Genomic DNA, 17,876 nt, shown 5'->3' with positions numbered 1-17,876 from the left:
CTTATTAAGTGGTTAGGTTTCACTAAAAACACATTTATACTTTCAAATAACATCCCAGTAGTCAAATAACCTGCTTGTGGAAAAGTTTGTTGGCATTTCTGTCCGCAGGCCTGTTTGATCAACAGGTGTCAAATTATCACTGTGGTTCCCATGACTCAGTCGGTGTGCAACTGCAGATCTGGTGGACCGAGCGCGAGCTTCAGAGCAACATAGCTTCCCTCCTCTGTGAACTCCCGACGTGCTCCCTCCGTCCCCTCCCGTCCACAATGACTCATTGTGTTTCTTACACACTTTGCAGCCAGACGGCTCTGTCCGTCTCTCACCAAGGGCATGAAACAATATTTTGAAACAAATGTACTTCCCCTCTTCACGCCTTCATTACTCACACAAATATGCTGGACCTGACAGTTTACAACAACCTTAGTTGTCCAAAGTGGCCGTTCAAAAGGGCGAGAAGGAGGGGTGTTCTTCTTCCCTGCTGCCAACATAAATTAGTGATTAACATTTCCACGTTGTCCTTTTCCCATGCAGGTCATTAAATGATGGATATTAAATGTTCAGGGTTTTATTTTCAACTAACAATGTGTATCTGGATGTGCATGGTTTAATATTTGTCTCTTTTCGAAAGGAATTTCCTCTCTGTCCACATTTTAAAATTCGTCTCACGGGCCAATTCAGCTATGCATGCTTACTCTTGGCTCTGGCAATTGTAACAGCTGGGGGCAGTCAGTGGGTATAAATCATGCAGCCGCTCAGCTCTCTGTGCATGTGTACTCCACCCTGCTGCCAGTGTAGCCCAGATTCACTCAGAAGTGAAGAAAATGTCAAAGGGTCAAAACTCAGCTCAGGATGGGAAGCACGTCTCAGCCATTATTATGATATTAACAACTCTCTTTTGCTTGTTCCCCTCCTCTGCATGTCACTTTCTTTGTGACAGGGTCAGGGAAAAGCAGAAAAGACCTTGAAATGGTTGTTTTTGCTGCTTTTCCAAAATCACACAGTCTTGCTGAGCTTATTTCTAAAGACTGAACAGAGCATCCTCGTCATCTGTGTGTTAATTTAGTCAAATAATTACAGAGTTATAACAAAAAAAACAGTGAAATGTCATTTACTTCTTTTTGCTCATTTTCAAAAACACATTTAGCACAAGACATCTGATGTTTCATTTATTCGAAAATTTGAATTTATGAAAATCTTGGGACCGTCTGCAGCAACTCTAGTTAAACACTCACACATATTCCACATTTGAAGATACAGATTCAATTCATGCATGCTGCAGAAAAGACTCTGGAATGAATAAGATTCAGTTTCTGCAGCTTTCCAGTGATCGAAGTCTTTTTGAGCTGAACTGATTTCTACAGACTGAACCGACTACCCTCATCGGCTGCAGCAAGAGGTTCCTCACACATGTGTACAATGTTTGTGAACAACTGAAGCATTGCAAATCAATCAGGCAGCCTTTTGGTTCAAAGCGAGCCAAGTTGTGTTAAGTTAATTAAGTCTGATAGACGTGTTTGCTTTCATAGCTGATTAAGGTGCTCGGCGGAACCCCTGAGTTTATACTTCATCAAAATGCTTCCACAATCTATCAAAGGCTCTGTTTTTTTACACCCTCGCCCTCTCATTAATTAAGTTGGCCCTGATCACTTTAGCCGGCCACTGGCCCTTCGCCAGGAAAACATGGACAATACCGGGGGTACGTGTCATGAGCACTTTGGTCTTCATCCCCTCATCCCGAGCGGCTCGGATGAGAGGTGAAAATTTGAAACACTCGCTTGTGACGACCGTAAACTATTAACGCCAGAACACAGCGAGGTGTTTGTTTTGCAGAATAAAATAAGACCTGCAACAACTTAACAGCAAGAATCTGTAATTATTAATAATGACCTCTTTTCAGATGTCAGCCAGAGTATCCGAGGGCCTGTCCAGGATTACATGATAATTGTGTTACAGTTCAATTGTCCATCAATAGAAATAATGAATAGGTCCAGTCTGCAGTGAACTCATTTGGCACTGGAGTAATGAGGAGTGTTCATGAGGTATTCAGGCCTGTTCTTCCTGAGCCAAATCTGGTGTCTGAATCTCCACAGGGTTATTCTCAAAGCTTAACTGTTGGCCCTCAATGCGAGAGTCAAACAAATCTTACCCAAACATTTCTCAGGCTTGATTTCTGTGATGAATGCTCCAGATGTGAACACGCACCACCTTCAAATATACATGATAAAAAACATAAACATAAACAACGAACCTGTCTTACACAGGTCTGACATAGTCCATGGATGCTTTTCTCCATCCTGTCTTTTGTTATTTTTTCTTTTGGACTCAGTGTCCGGCTCCTCTGCCAGATTCTGTTATATCACAGAGAGCACGGATAAAATGTGTTTTCAGTTAATAACTCACCTCATCAGTTTTTCATGGCAAGAGCAAAGGAGGTTAAAGAGGAAAAGCACAACAGAGCCTTTTTGTTTGTCTGTTTATTCTGTGTTCATATCAATGGGTCCAATAAAAATATTAAAGAGACATGGCTTTCTATTGGCTTCACTCTGAAACATGAAGTAACTGTAGCTTTGGGCTTTTGTGTGTCAACTGTGTAATTATGCTCAGAGTAAAGGTGACTCGTCACATTAGTGGATTGTTTTCACTTTTAACATGCACGCCTCCATGAGGTCAGTAAGTGTAAATCAACAGGATCAGCAGGACAGAAAGCAAAGGGTTTGTAGTGATGTTTCAAAAGCAGACGAAGACATACAACAAAAACAATTTCACACACAAAGTTTAGTCTACTGGCTGTATGGAATACTGTTATCTAACTTATCCCAGCAGATATAACAGCATCATGTGTCCTGTGGTGAAAAAAGACATGGATGATGCCATAGTGATGTCATCAGGGTTACCCTGGTCTTAGATTTGACAAATTCATAACAGACAGCTTGTGTTACAGACCTGGGGTGTGGAGTGTTAATACAACATGTACCAGACAGGGAGGTTCTGATGAGAGACACTATCTGGCTGCATTGTGGGAAAATCCAGAAGTTTCACATGTTCTCAAAAGTTGAACTGTAGGGACTAAAAGTCAGGATTTAAAAAAAAAAAATCTCTCTATCACTTTATGTACGACACAAAATGAAACGATTTTTGATGATGGTGTTTTGCTCTTGATGAAGATGATTGTTCATCACACCGTAACATTAAATATTAAAGATGTCTAATGGATTCTGTTACACATCTGACTGACAGCTGTACAATTGTCATTGTCACATATATAAAGTAAATTAAAATCTTCTGTGCTGACCACGGACTGTATATAAAAATGGACGATGCATCTCCACTTCCTCCCACTATCCCGAAGTGGAGCTAAAATACCCTGAATGCGAACGCTGCCATGTTGCTCATTTGGAGCCAGAGTCAGCTACGGTAACGAGGTCCCACCGATACAATCACTCAACAAATAGCGAGTCAATCTCAGCTGTCAAACGTGAGGTTTCACTATGTTTCTATAGCATGAAATAGCTTATTAAAACCAACTAACTGAAACAACATAATATAACAGAAGAAAAACATTTTTTGTGCTTTATCCGCTAACATGGAGAAGGCAGGTTTTATGACCCATACTGCAGCCAGCCACCAGGTGGCTATTAAGATGCTTTGGCTTATCTTTTGGGAACAGTAATGTCGCCTCCTGTATAAATAGTAGCGTCTATGTTGCTGACAGATTGATGCATTTGATAACGCAGCCTACACATCATCTTATCAGAATCATAAGGGAATATGAAAGTGTCCATTGCCTTTGTTTTTACAATTCTGACCCCATTTGAAGAGAAAGGTGGTGAGAGTGTGTGATGAGGACTGATGCTGGTAGAAAGGAATTAAAAAGGATTACAAAGGTTAAGCAAGGTAGGAACTGGGGGCTAAGGGGACTTTATTGGTTTATGGTGCTGATTTGCGGAGACGTGGTTTATCTCAAATGTTGATATAAGTTACAATGTTCACTTATTCTCATATTATGAACATTGGCATGTGAGAAATAGCTGTTTCTGATTCGGTACTCAAGAGTCTTGTGAGGTCACATTCCCGCCTTGAACAGTCTGTATAAAAGAGGTTAGAGATGAGGTCAGTGAGTGCCTTCTGTCTGCATGGATTACATTAGTGGTTACTCTGACTGATCATTGTTAGTGGAAAAACCAACATGTACAACAAACTCTTTCACAACATTAGGTGGGTCTATTCCCAGCATGAAAACGCTGCACTCATGCAACGTGTGAGTGCTTTAAGTACGAATCATTATCACTTCACAATCACAGCTTTGAAAGCAGCTTTCTTGTCAGAAGTTAATTGGTACCAGGACTCACTGGCTGGAGAACAGCCTCCAACATGTTTCTGAAAGCAACAACTAAATTCTCTGAAGGCCTTTACTTGGGTTTCACTAGAGTCTGGGTAGAGCAGTAAAAGTATGGTGGTTAACAGAAAAAACAGAGACACTGACGGCCAGGTGTTTGTCAAGTGAGAGTTCTCAGGACCTGATTGTCTTCACCAGAGCGAACGACCTCTTTATGTTGCCGTGACTTTATGCTTATTTCTTCTTTTGGATATTCTGATATCAGATGTTTTCAAATTACATTACAACCAAATTAATGCTTCATTTGTGTCATTATACAAATAACTACTTTAATTTTGCTTGGTTATTTTAATAATTCTACACAAAATATTCAATATTGGGTCTTCAGTGTCAATAAGAAATAGCCTTCTCAACATATATATTAATATATATAAATTAGAATTAGCTTTGAAACAAATTTCAAAGGTAATATATCTGAAAATATTTAGATAATAAATGAATATTGCGGTTTACATGACATCTGAAATTAAATGAAAATTACATTTTTCATTATTTCAAAATAAAACATGAAATACGTCACAGGATGACAGCGCACATATTCTATCAGGTGGCTTTATACAATACGTAATGCATATTTTATTTAGCATGTAACAGATACAGAAGCAGGGAAATATTCACAGATGAATGTAATAAAGTCGAACTCTGCATGACAGCATCTTCACAGCACCTATTGATTTATTTCACCTGGGCTGAACTCGCATTCCACATCTGCGAGCGGCTCCGAAGACAAATAATTGGAATCATATGAAGGAACAAAGCATGAAATCAAAAGAGGAATGAACAAGGAAAACAAACAAAGAAACATGACTCCAAATGAAAAAAGAAACATCGAGCTTGTTGGAATGTCATGTATAACATATCAACTAGTGCTGTAACAAGACACATGAGCTGTAAATCTGACTGAGCTAAAGAGGTCTGTTCGCAAATAAACAACTGCTCGACGCTGACTCTACTCTGGTTCCTGATGGAAATGAAATAATGACCGAACAGCTTCACTGAAGTGTAACACTGTATTCATACAATCATATATGTCTGATACCTATAAAGCCAAATATCTATAAACAAACCAGGAGATATGAGATAGTAAATCTATTGATTACCTTTAACTTGCAGTATAGATATTCTCCAGATGGCTTAACAACATTTCACATAGTAAGAAACCATACATAGAACCACATCCTCAGCTTTAGGTTAAAAAGTCAACATCACAACAAAACGTAAACCGTGTCCCTGGAGGATACTGTGCAGTATTTCAGATAACTACGAGGTCTTACTACTGACTTCACCCGCTTATAGCCACTACTGCTGTAACCTGCTGGGCTGCAGCTTCTCTCATGTGTTTCGTTCTTGCAGAAGATGGAACTAATGCCAAGTTTCCTTTTCCCGCACATATTGACCCAAACCTAAATAAACACTTGTGGATTTCACAGTGCTATTCAATGGATCTTCACAATTCTGTCGTACGTTTGTCAAAAGTAGAAGGAAATGAATTAAATGACACCTACGCTGTGTCTCAGTTCAGGGGCTGCGTCCTTCGAGAGGCAGCATTTTAAGACCGATTGCATCACCGTGATGCAACTAAACTGCCATATTTCGAGGGGTCCTTCAAGTGCAGCCGATAAATGCTTCCTTTCATCGTGCTTCAGGGACAAACCACTTTTCAAAGATGTAACGGCACAGGCAAGCAATGAGATGTCAACTCAGCTGAACAGATAAAGGTACACATGTAAAAAGAAAGGTCATGTCCAACTTGAGCTCTGTTGCACGGATACAGCAGTGAGGGAGAATCGACCTGGTAACAGGTGCAGCTGCTCAAAGCCATCTCTACATGCCTGTCACAGTATTAATGAGATGGAAACAGAGATTCCAGGTCCTCACACACCAGGTCTACACCAACATCAGCACAGAAGGAAGTTTTGAATGTGAATTAGAACGTCTGACCAGGCGGAGGTGGAGCTTCATGAAGGTCTGTGTTTCTGTCAGACTCAACGCTGGCTACTTGTTCAATGCTTTTCTTGTGCAGCATCTTGTATTTTGTCTTCATGTCCCTCAGCAGCGATAAAACTTCCTTTTGTTCTTGCCTGTTAACACGTGTGCTGTGTATGGCCTCGCCTGTGTGGAGAAAAATGAAAATGACCTTCCTGCGGTTGCATGCCCCCTCCAACAAGTGCAATTTCAGTCAAGATGTAGATCTTAACATCTTATGTTCAGAAGGCTAAACATATGTGTTGTGACCTTGACTTTCGACCACCAAATTCTAATTTGTTCATCCATGTGTCAAAGGGAAGATTTGTACCAATCTTGAAATTATTCCCTGGAGGTGTTTCTGAGATGTTGTGTTCACAAAGCATAAAATTGCTTTGAGAGGTCACAGCGACCTTGACCGTGACCACCAAAATCTTATAGATTCATCCTCGTGTTTCAATGAACTTTGGACCAGATTTGAAGAAATTCCCTCGAGGTATCTGGAGAAATCAGGTTCAGAAAAGTGAGACAGACGAACAACCCTCCGGCCTCGAGCTATCGCTGGCACAGAGCCATAAACATAAAGACCGAAAGTGTCGGTTCATTAAAGGTCAACTCAGGGGATCCGTCAGATATTTTCTTACTCAAGGCGAATTCTCTTATCGTTGTACTCTCTCTGATTTCCTTGAGCATGTCCTCCACCCTCTCAGCTGGCTGCTTCGCTGGTTTCAAAGGTGGAAGATCTTTTATCTGTGTACAGAAATGTTTCCAAACATCTCCTCGTTATTTACAGTTGTTGTTACAATTTGACAGTAACATTAATTCAAAGGGAATTATGTGAAGCACAGATATCAAACCTTTCTCTCCGTCTCTCTGTGTGGCATCTGGATGCTATCAGATTTTGGTTTTGAGTCTCTGTAAACATTGAGAGTCTTCAGTGTGTGTTCCAGCATCCGAACAGCTGTTTGAATTCCTGTTGACAGAAAAAAAAGCATGAATCTTCCTCTTCACTGTGGAGCCATTGTATAGTCAACCCCCTCAGGGCTTGATGAACATGTACAGAAAATAAACAGCTGCAGGTGAAACCATACAGGCCTCACCAATGGGCTCCACTACACCAGGGTGTGGGTTCGCGTCCATCAACCTTTGGTAATGGTGGAATTTTTCAGGAACAGTGGCGTCCTCGTTCTCTGCCGTCTCTTGTTCATCAGATTTAGAAACGTCTGCAGCCTGATTTTGAAATAACATCCAGCAAAGACACAAGGAAACCCCGGAACACACATACTCTGTGACAATGGGTGCTCACTGTTATAAAAGTCATTTATCTTGAGCTCGCTATTGCGTGCAAGAGAAGAAACAATCAAACGGAGGATCTCTAAGACTTACTGAATTGAGAGGACCCCCCCCCCCCCCCTTCTCTCTATCTTTCTCTCTCTTGCTTTCCGTCCTTCCCCTTCTGGACCTGGTTCATCTGGATTTTGTTTTATCGTGTTTTTTCAATCATTGTTGTGGTTTTTGGTTTGACTGTTTCTAGGTTTATGTCAGATTTCAATGGCAATATAAAAGACAGAATTGTGAAGGCGCTTCTCTAACATGCATTGGTATAGAATTTATATTTCAGAACCAACAGGAGCAATATGAAAATCAAGGACACCGGACATGTTCATACCTGAGTGACAAAGAAGTTATCCGTGTTTTCTGTGAAGGGGCCGTCTTCGTTGTTCTTCCCATCACACTCTGGGGTTTTCTTAACAGTTTCCTGGTCCATCAACAAGCGTTTCTTTGACACCTTTGGGATTCTTTCTTCCACCTGCGATATGAGAATGTCAAAAAAGATGCATTTTAAAATAACTGTTCAACTTTTATATTGGGATTTAGACAATATGTCCCATGTAGGACATGACCAACCTTCCATTTTGGATCAGTGGACACTTTCAGTGGCGCCCTCAGAACTTCTCGTGTCTCTTTACGCTTTATTGTTATCCCCAATCTCTCCTGGAGGTAGTAGGTCAGTAAGGGAGGGTCTCCTGTGTTCAGACAAAGAGATTTTTAGCGATCTAAAATCAGAATCAAACTTCTTTTAAGATAGATTTGTTGATAGGAGAGAATTACCGCTTCTGTTTGTGGTCAGAGGGTTAGAGTGAATATCGATTTCACGAAGCATAGGGAAAAAAGCAGCGACCATCAGGGCTTCCTCCTCTGCAATCTGACGACAAAACACTGATGAGGCATATTAAATATTTCTTTTTGCAATTGTGGAGTGATTTTATATGAGCCTCACTTTGTTGTGAGATAAATTGAGGAACTGAAGCTCTGGTAGTGGCAAATTGGATCCTTTGCAGAGCTCCTCCAGGTTTTCCTTGTGAAAGACCACACACAGGCTTTAAATGCAGGCTATAAAAACATGACGATGATGAAACATCTCAAACACCAACTGCAGAATGAATTACCTGTGAGATTTTATTGCCAGGTTCCTTTTCAGAAATGGATGCAGGTTCCAAAGACCCCATTGGCTGCAAAAATGGTATTTCAGATATGTGGTTCCCCTGTAAATTCAAGTACTTTAACCTGTAAGTGACAATTAAAAAACAAATTAATATTTTTGAAATGCTTCTCCAGATATTTCGTCATGTATTTCCATTGCAATAGATGAATAGAAAAGAAGAATAGACAAATTATATACGTATATTCCTGCAAACCTGTGCCTCTGCTTTTGTTGTGACATGAACAAATCAATATATAAATAAACACTGGATCCTACGATTCCCAAAACAAGAATATTGGCTTTCAGGACGAATCCACTCAAATTATGTCATTAGATGATATTGAACACTGTAACTGATTTTACAGGCTTAAGGTTTAAGCTGCGACTTGGTGCAATGTCGATTTAAATAATATTTGTTTAACATATAATATTAAATATAAACCCACATAATGACCTTTTCAGCTTTCTGAGACTGTTGAAGACTCCAGAGGAAAGTTTGTTGTCATCAAGCATCAGAACTTCCAGAGCTTTAAACTGTGAGTCGTCTTCTTCTTCAGCAAAACTGCAAATAAAAAGAAAATAGTGAAATCAACCAGTGTCTTAGAGTTTATAAAGTACACGAAATAATAAACAGTGAAAGTAATGCAACGATTCCTGCTTGACTTTATATAGGAGGCTGTAGAGCAGGTGTATTAAATGTCTTTATGTTTTCTTCACCAGGATCAGGAGTGAGAATCTGGAGCATGTGTACGCCACCTTCTGGTTAATTTACTAACTGTTTCAAATGCATCTTGGATTAGTGACCATTTTCGGTGATGAACAAACACCTCATGACATTGAGCAGAACTAATGCACTGATCAAGTATAAGCATATTACATCATAAATGTGCATATACATCATTTAAATGATAATATATGATTTAGATATAATATATAAAAAGGTCATGATTACAGGTATATATTATTAGATATTAAAAAAATATATACATATATATATATATATAAAATCACCATAACAAAAATTTGCATCATTATGTGTTAAAAAAGATTACTATTCATTCTTGCTTATAAATTGTAATCACAAAGACATATTCAACATATTGTTTCATGTGAGCTGCCTGCTTAAGATATTTTCTGCAGTAATAAAATAGAGAAGAGTGGAGGCAGTGTCAGACCGTAGTTGGAGAATTCAATAATTTTGATGTGGAAAATATGTTTTCATTGTGCCAGCTTCTCCGTGACTCATGGCAGAGTATTTTAAAAATAGCTTTTCTGTAGAAAGTCAGCTTTTTGTCATCTTCTCAAAACAGGACCTACACGACGCAGTGATTGACAGAACTGACCTGTGTGTGAAGATGGGAACATAAAAAACACAGCAAGCCCACACATGCTAATTTTGTTTGTTCCTTTTTCCTTTTATTCTTCTAAGAACCAGACAGACGTGTGGGATTGTCTGGCTTTAAAGGAGGTATGTGCTCAACTGAGTGCCATTCTAGTTTAGTCAATACATTTTTTGGGACATTTTTCCCAGAACAAATAAGCAAACACTGTCTAAAGGGAAGTGGATTCATTTGTGTTCATGTAGATCATGTTCATGTTTCAGCTCAATTTACATCAAAATGTTTAAAAGCAAAAAGAGCTAATTAATGAACTGGTTGTCTGAATGTAGATGAGCATGTTTTTCATAAGTTACAAGAATGCTGTAAATAAAAGTTAGTGGACTAACAGCTGAGTGGATCTCAGATCAGGAGGAAGATGATGAAGCTGATTTCCAGTCAGATGAAGGACTTTTAGACGAGGAAGCCGACTGATGGAAACAACATCGTCAGCTGACAGACTGTTGTAGGACAAATCCAAAACCTGAGGATTTCAGAAAATAGTAAAGATTACTTAAAAAACGTATACATTTTCTACATGGGCTGCTGATCTGTCCTGCACCAAAACAACTTAATTACGAATCTTAAAATGCAGGTTGTAGCATCAGTAGAGATTAAACTAGCAGCACATGGTTCCTTTATTTGTCACCAGATCAGAGAAAAGCTCTGAAAGAACTGGAGTTGGGAGAGAAGCTGAAAACGAGCAGAGGGAGCAGCGTAAGGAAATCACGTTAGATGGAAGTAAAAGAATCTCCAGTTCTTGTAAAGATTAAAAAGTGAGGTCAGGTTGTGTTTTGGTGCAGTGACTATTTATGATTGACATGTACATGTTTAAAATGGTTTATTTAATAGGTATAGTATCAGTCATCTCACCTGGAGGTGAGGGAAGTCGGAGGCATCAAACGTCATGTTGTGAATCCCGTTTACAGACAGATTGAGTTCTCGTAAAGACACAAAACTGCTGAAAGACCCTGGAGAGAAATATCAGGAACTCAAAAGAAGATTTTACACAGGGTTTGAGTGATGTGTAAGAATAATCACCTAAAGACAGGAGGTTGACAGAGGCATCGATGTAAGCTACGTTATCGAACATCTTGAGATCTTCAGGCTTCACCTGAGCACATAGGAAAATATATTTAGTCCATCCAACCCACAGACGACCAAATCATTTGATCTAAAATGGGAAAAGTGGCTCTTACAGAATCTAGCTCCTGTTCACTGATGTGAACGGTGCACAGCTCGGATGGTTTATCTACACAATGTAACCGCAGCTGCAAAGGAAAAGGGACATTGGACAACTTATCGTGCTACATGTAGTCAAATCAGCAATTTTCACATAAGTAGAGTTCAATGACGTACGAGGAAGGGTCCATCTAACGTGTGACCATGAGGAGCATCAGTCACCGCGATGTTCTCATGTCCTTCACGAGTCTCTTTAATCCGTCTGTACATGTGACTGTAACTCTGCTCCTCTGCCTTCCTGTAAGCCACAAGCCAGTGTCCACCCCCTGCGAGGGAAATAAAACAGAATAAATGATCTCAGCACATGTTGTTTGGAGATTCAGAAATAGGAACACTCGAGTTACCAATAATTATTCTCTTGAATATAATGTTGATTTATTTGCAGGTGATTTCCTGTTTTAAAAAGAAGTTGCTTCCTTCATTTAATCACTTAATCCTGCACTTTAATGAGACATTATCTGGTTGGTAATGTGGGTTTTTATACTGTTTCTATACTGTTTAATGCTTCTGTTCATTAATGCTGTTGAATGACTGTGTATGATGATGTGCTTTTGCATTTTGTCTGTAACATATGATAAAGTAGGGATCATAATTGTTTGTTTGGTCGACCAATTGCCCGAAACCCACAGATATCAATGATAAAAAACAGAAAAATTGAGAGGCTGTGAAGCTAATAATATTTTGCCATTACTCTTTATTAAAGTATCCGTAGACCCGATGTTTAGAGGGGTCAGAATATATTAGTGTCACATTATGATTATTATTTTTATTATAGTAACCTACAGGGAAATCCCCCAACTTTTTGTGACAGAGCCATTCTGCTGACGTTTCCATGCAGCCTGACTTTATATAAACCAGTTATTGTTCATGCACGATCTCATTTCACTTGAATCTAACCCACCGTCCTTCCTCCGATGGAGCACTGACCGAGCAGGGAGACACTTGGTCGCATGTCTCTGTCCGTCCTCCAGTGTGCAGGACGCAGCAGTCATCTTGTTGTCTCGTCTAAATCCATTTATCTGGAGGAAATAAAAACTTTTTACACGCACGTCAGTAACGCTTCTCACGCGCTGAGCTGCTGCAGCTCCACTGTGGTGCTGCGTATCCTAGCAACAGCGCTTAAAATGGGAGGTTCCCCTCCGCTCCGGCAGGGGGCGATGAGGATGGGTACAAAGCGGAACTGCTCAAAGGTTGAACTCGACGATAAGATGATGCACCGCCTGTCTAGCTAGCCTGAAACATTAAGGGACATTTAACAGCTGTTGTTACGTGTATCCCGCAGTTTTCCTACACGCAACGCAACTTTTCTTAATGATTGTTATCAAGATAACGATATTCACTCAAGCCGGTTAGCTAGCTAGTTCTTATCACAGTGCGCATACGCTAAACACGGACACTCGTGAGTGCCGCGGGAGGCTGGTTACTCATCTCCTGTTCAGCTAGCAGCTAGCTTGTCTGTTATCATGTTAGCATAAAAACGGGAAACCACATGATAAGTATAGTCTTTGTTGCTCCAGGTTATGTTGCTAGTCAGTCTTCGTCACGACCAACGAGGAAGTGCGTGTGAGAGTCTCTCTCGCTCCAGCGCAAGTCTTCTCTTCCGATGAACCCACAGCATCAGTGTCGTGAACACCAAAGGTCCCTGGTTCAGCGTGAAATCAGACGCTGAGATGTCGTTCACGCAAAAATCAAGGGTGACGAGTGACAAGTGAAGGTAAGATGCTTTGTTACAGTCCCCGCAGTGTGCGTGAGATGCGGCGTGGAGCTGTGCGGTCATGTGTCATGTATCACACAACTCTGAACACCAGTCTGTGATTTCAAGCCACAACAAGGGCACAAACACACGCTTGTCACACATCCGGATGGTTCTCTGTCCTCAGGAGCTCTGATCCACCATGGGGAACACGGCGTCGAAGAGTGGCAGCATAGAGGAACTGGTCAAAACAACTTTGTTCGAGAAGGAGCCCAGTGGGATCACATACAGGATCCCTGCTCTCATCTATCTGAGGCACAGTCACACCTTCCTCGCCTTTGCAGAGAAAAGATCCTCCCCCTGTGATCATGATGCCAAAATTCTTGTGATGAGAAGAGGGACGCTGAAAGATGACGGAAGTGTTCAGGTTGGTATCTGCACCTTTCATTAACCCCTTTGCTTTCATACTGAAAACCCTCAGCGTGATCTGTGCTCACCTTTTCTCATTCTTGTCCTTTTTTCCCCCTCTCCAGTGGTCCCCCAGTCAGGAGCTGTCAACAGCATGTCTACCAAACCACCGCACCATGAGCCCCTGCCCCGTGTATGAAAAAAACAGCAAAATGTTGTTTCTGTTCTTCATCTGCGTGTGGGGAAACGCTACAGAGATTAGGCAGATCGTCACAGGTAAGAACAAGGCACGCCTCTGTTGTGTTAGCAGCAGTGATGATGGGCAGACTTGGAGTCCAACAAAAGACTTAACAGAGAGTGTGGTTGGTGAAACTATCCATAAGTGGGCCACGTTCGCTGTGGGTCCAGGCCACGGTGTTCAGCTGGAGAACGGCAGGTTGATCATCCCAGCCTACGCCTACTTCATCTCTTACAGATGCTGCTCCTACCCCATTCCTTTCACAGTGTACCCACGTGCACTCTCTATTTATAGTGAGGACTTTGGACAGACGTGGCATATAGGTAAGATGCTTCGAAAAAAGTCGTGTGAATGTGAAATGGCAGAGATTATAGACCACGAGGGCAGGAGTCATCTTTACTGCAATGCCCGTAACACTGGAGGCCACAGATGCGAGGCCCTAAGCGAAAACAGTGGCGTGTATTTCGACAAACCCCACATGGCCTCAGAGCTCGTCGAACCACCTTCGGGTTGTCAGGGCAGCGTCATCGGCTTCCCTGCTCCCGAATTTGTCCCAAACGACGACGCTGAAAGCAAAGCTTGCGGCACATCCCTCTTGTCTCCTGACACACAAACCTGGCTCCTCTTCATGCATCCAACCAACAAGTCTAGTAGAAGGGACATGGGCGTGTATTTGAACCGGTCCCCCCTGCACTCGTCGGGCTGGGACCGGCCGAGGATCTTCCACAGGGGACCCAGCGGCTACTCGGACCTGGCCTACAATGGAGACAAGGATCAGTTCTCGTGCCTGATGGAGTGCGGGAAAGAGAGTGAACTTGAGCAGATTGCCTTCATGTCGTTTACCCTTAATGATGTCATGCAGACAGGCGGTAAGAAAGAAAAGAAGATGCATTGAATTGCGGTTGCTTTATATGTGTATTAACTTAACAGAGCTCCCTGACATTGTCATGCAACCTTAAATTCCAAACAAAAAAACCCCACTGAATATGGTGTGCAGTAACATCCGTCTGTGTTTACTGTTGTTCTACATTCTGGAGATGATAATGCATGAGTCGTGTGTTTTGTTGTCTCCCTGTATACATGAAAACGTATTTGAAGTCCTAATAGTGTTGATATGCAACCAATTGTACAAGGAAGGAAAAGGGGAGGGTGGTCGATTCGAAGCATGCTGTGCTGGACTGTCATTTTTAAAAACAGACGATGTGTGTAGCATGTTTGACGAGCACTTCATACCCCAACTCTGCATCTTATTAAACTGTCAGTTTTCCTGAGCAGTGGAGAGAATTTGCCTACCTCTTTTTATTTTCATATGAAGATCATTCGCGGGCCTTGTAAAGTCGAGTGAAGAGTTTTCTCCATGCTCAGTCTCTCTTTTAGATCCAGTGTACTCTGATTCACATATGCCTTCTACTCCGCTCTCTGAACTTCAGCTGTGCCGCTGTCGCCTGTCAGCGCAAAACCTTTTTTGTGGGTCACAGAAGAGAAACATTTACTTACTGGCCGCATCCAGCTAATAATCAATGAAGAGACCAACTAAACTGTACCAGCTTGTAAAACAGCTGGTTACAGAGATTGATAGAGAGAGTTTAAGGACCTTCACCAAACAACTTCTGTCAACAGCATTTGGGCGACTTTTTACCTTCATTTTCCAGCAGTTACTTATTCTTTTCCAGTTTTCCAGTACATTTTGCATGATTTTCCAAAGAAGCACTATGGTACTATTATTTATCAATTGCAGGATTATGACCAAGAATGATTAGCTGGCCCTCGGATGTCATATAAACGCATGTGACAACATGTTACATACAAAGCCTCTAGGATTTTGCAAACATACAAAACCTTGTAATGAACAACTTTTAACATCTGTCTTTGCCCGATGTCGTGAGGCAAAATGCCTCGAGGCGACTCTGCGCTAGTTTCATTGTGTTTTTGTTGACTGTTGTGGAAAAGTGACAAAACTTGCATGAAACATGTATTTTAGTAGAAAATAAAGGTAACCTGTGATCATCGGACTCACCTTCTGTTCATTTTTGCACTTGTAATTATAATTATTATTGTTGTTGACATCAATTTAAGTGGACAAGGTAAACAATAATCATTTGGCAAAAGATCAGGGCATGGATACAGTTTTAAAAGCAGCCATGAGAAGCACTTAATCAGCTGTGGGGAGTATGTATTCCCTCAGCAGGCAGAGGAGGCTAAAAGGCTGCAGCGTGTTGAAATGATGTGAAGGACTTTTGTTGCAAAGTGGCCTGTAGGGATTTGAATGTGACGCAACAGATGTGCAGACAGCAGGGACGAATTAAGGAGAAACATTTATGTCTAGGTTGGAATCTGGTTGTTTGTATTTCCAATTGATACAATATCTACATTGAGTGACTGTTTGATACAGTTAACAAATGAAAACTACTTTGTGTGTTGTGACATGATTTCCTGTCAAAGTGAAAATATAGCAATATGATAATAATATTTCACTAATACAACTAGAGGAATAAAGCTAATGCTAAATCCTGTGCAAAGACCTAAAGCAAGAATATGTTAATAGTCTGTCTTATTTCCGTCTTGTGGCTCCCACTGAATATTTGTTTTAAAGGCTCTGTAATTATCTGGGTGTTCTTATCAAACGTTATTCATAAAAAAATTCTTAGGGAATCGCTGTGGGTGAAATCACATTTGATGCTCCAGTGAGTACTTCCCGTAGAAGGACGGTGTATAGCTTTTTGGAAAAGAATCTAAGATAAATTACAGTGTCTGTTTCCATTATAATGAAGGTAGATGTCACCCAGTGCAGTGAAATGGCTCATTGATGCGTTTTTGGAAACAATGGAGCTTTATGGCACAGACGAACAGGCGATATCAGGATTAGAATACACAGGCAGTACTTACAATCATAATAGGATCGATTCAGGGTTGGTTTTTTTGTGTGGATTTTTTAACGATAAGAAAAATATTCCACTGAAAAGACACACTAACTTGAGAACTGTGTATTTCCTTTACCAGCTATTTCAACTGTGTCCTGTGACCTTGGGTACACAGCAGCAGCTGCAGGCTGCTACTGTCATGATCATGAACACCATCTCTGATCTGATGCAAAAGCTAGACAAGATATGAGGTGCACTTTATTAGATGTGGGGGCTTGTACGTCTCGAATGTGCTTATTAACTTTCCACAGCGACTCGTTTCTGTTTTTATCCACCTCGCCCAACCTGTTCCTTTGCAGGAAGGATGAGTCATATGTTGAAACCTGTTTGTTTTTTTCTCCGACAGTGTTGGCGGTGAGACATCCAATGTTTTACAGCACACGTGATAATGTTTATCAAGAGGCTGGCTGTCTGCAAGACACATATGTCTCATCTCTCACTCTGATGACATTATGGAGTTCATTAGTGGAGAGATTAACAGTGTTGGCGTCGCAGATGTTCTCTGTTTTGTGGTTAAGTGTTTGTGGTGTGTCCCAGCAGAGTTCTGCTATTTTAGCAGCACAGACAGCGGCGGACACTGCGGCTGCGATGCTGCTCCTGGACCGTCCATTTGAAAGACCCTGGGGTCCACTGGCAGAGAGCTGCCTCACATGGGGGATGTGAGGATGACAGGGGTCGATTTAGTTTTTGGTCTGAGTTCTTTCTGTCTGTCTTTCACAGGAGAAAATGAAAAAATGCCTTGTTCATTTGCAAGTTAGAAATGTCTTGATCATCTACTTTGACTTTAATGACCTTTTTATAGATAATTTGTCACCTTTTGATGAAAGATGACGGAAGTGTTCAGGTTGGTATCTGCACCTTTCATTAACCCCTTTGCTTTCATATATATCCGTTTATGGTAAAAACTAAATTGGATACCTTGGTAATCCTTTATGAAATAATGCTTTTTGTACTTACACCTTATGTGTTCAAGCTTTTGATGGGACAAAGCTAGCTAGAGGCTTAAGACATCTCCAAAAAGAATATATCTCCTTTAAGCACAAAAAGAGTCCACGTGTGCCATGCTCAGCACACGTTGCTTCCATTTTCTAGAGTCACATAAAAATCTGTTCCTGTTTTAGTGTAAGACCATGATGCACTCTGTTATTGTAG

The 17,876-nt window shown here is 41.0% G+C and overlaps 2 protein-coding genes across 3 annotated transcripts; one reads left to right on the top strand and one right to left on the bottom strand.

Moving 5' to 3' along the window:
• Positions 1–1,634: 1,634 nt before the first annotated feature.
• On the bottom strand, positions 1,635–12,654 carry xrra1 (X-ray radiation resistance associated 1). 2 transcript variants are annotated; one of them, XM_069510275.1, is made up of 16 exons: positions 12,392–12,654; positions 11,582–11,730; positions 11,422–11,493; positions 11,264–11,336; positions 11,096–11,193; positions 10,573–10,706; positions 9,301–9,408; positions 8,812–8,929; positions 8,643–8,720; positions 8,474–8,567; positions 8,270–8,388; positions 8,031–8,171; positions 7,462–7,591; positions 7,219–7,334; positions 7,006–7,111; positions 1,635–6,508 (listed from the first exon to the last, which is right to left on the bottom strand). In XM_069510275.1, exons 1-16 carry the CDS (start codon positions 12,414–12,416, stop codon positions 6,324–6,326), a joined length of 1,746 nt encoding a protein of 581 aa, XP_069366376.1. In that variant the 5' UTR covers positions 12,417–12,654; the 3' UTR covers positions 1,635–6,323. The 2 variants fall into 2 exon arrangements, with proteins under 2 accessions (XP_069366376.1, XP_019941635.2); XM_020086076.2 differs by having other exon boundaries at positions 1,638–6,508; positions 12,366–12,654.
• Positions 12,609–15,815, top strand: LOC109628749 (sialidase-3). Its single transcript, XM_020086077.2, has 3 exons — positions 12,609–13,178; positions 13,345–13,584; positions 13,691–15,815. Exons 2-3 carry the CDS (start codon positions 13,360–13,362, stop codon positions 14,696–14,698), a joined length of 1,233 nt encoding a protein of 410 aa, XP_019941636.1. The 5' UTR covers positions 12,609–13,178; positions 13,345–13,359; the 3' UTR covers positions 14,699–15,815.
• Positions 15,816–17,876: the final 2,061 nt, after the last annotated feature.

This window comes from Paralichthys olivaceus, chromosome 15 (genome assembly GCF_024713975.1).
Source record: "Paralichthys olivaceus isolate ysfri-2021 chromosome 15, ASM2471397v2, whole genome shotgun sequence".
In the NCBI taxonomy this organism is placed as follows: domain Eukaryota; kingdom Metazoa; phylum Chordata; class Actinopteri; order Pleuronectiformes; family Paralichthyidae; genus Paralichthys; species Paralichthys olivaceus.
The sequence above is the reverse complement of the archived record's forward strand: the minus strand, read 5'-3'. Positions and strand labels throughout refer to the sequence as shown.

Bases quoted from the DNA above. Each gene is read 5' to 3' on its own strand.
- xrra1 (XM_020086076.2), bottom strand. From the start codon at position 12,456: ATGACTGCTGCGTCCTGCACACTGGAGGACGGACAGAGACATGCGACC. The intron at 11,337-11,421 runs GTAAGAGCCACT...CTATGTGCTCAG, and splicing joins GTGAACAGGAGCTAGATTCT to GTGAAGCCTGAAGATCTCAA. The intron at 8,721-8,811 runs GTAATTCATTCT...GTCTTTCACAAG, and splicing joins CTGGCAATAAAATCTCACAG to GAAAACCTGGAGGAGCTCTG.
- LOC109628749 (XM_020086077.2), top strand. From the start codon at position 13,360: ATGGGGAACACGGCGTCGAAGAGTGGCAGCATAGAGGAACTGGTCAAA. The intron at 13,585-13,690 runs GTTGGTATCTGC...CCCCCTCTCCAG, and splicing joins AAGATGACGGAAGTGTTCAG to TGGTCCCCCAGTCAGGAGCT.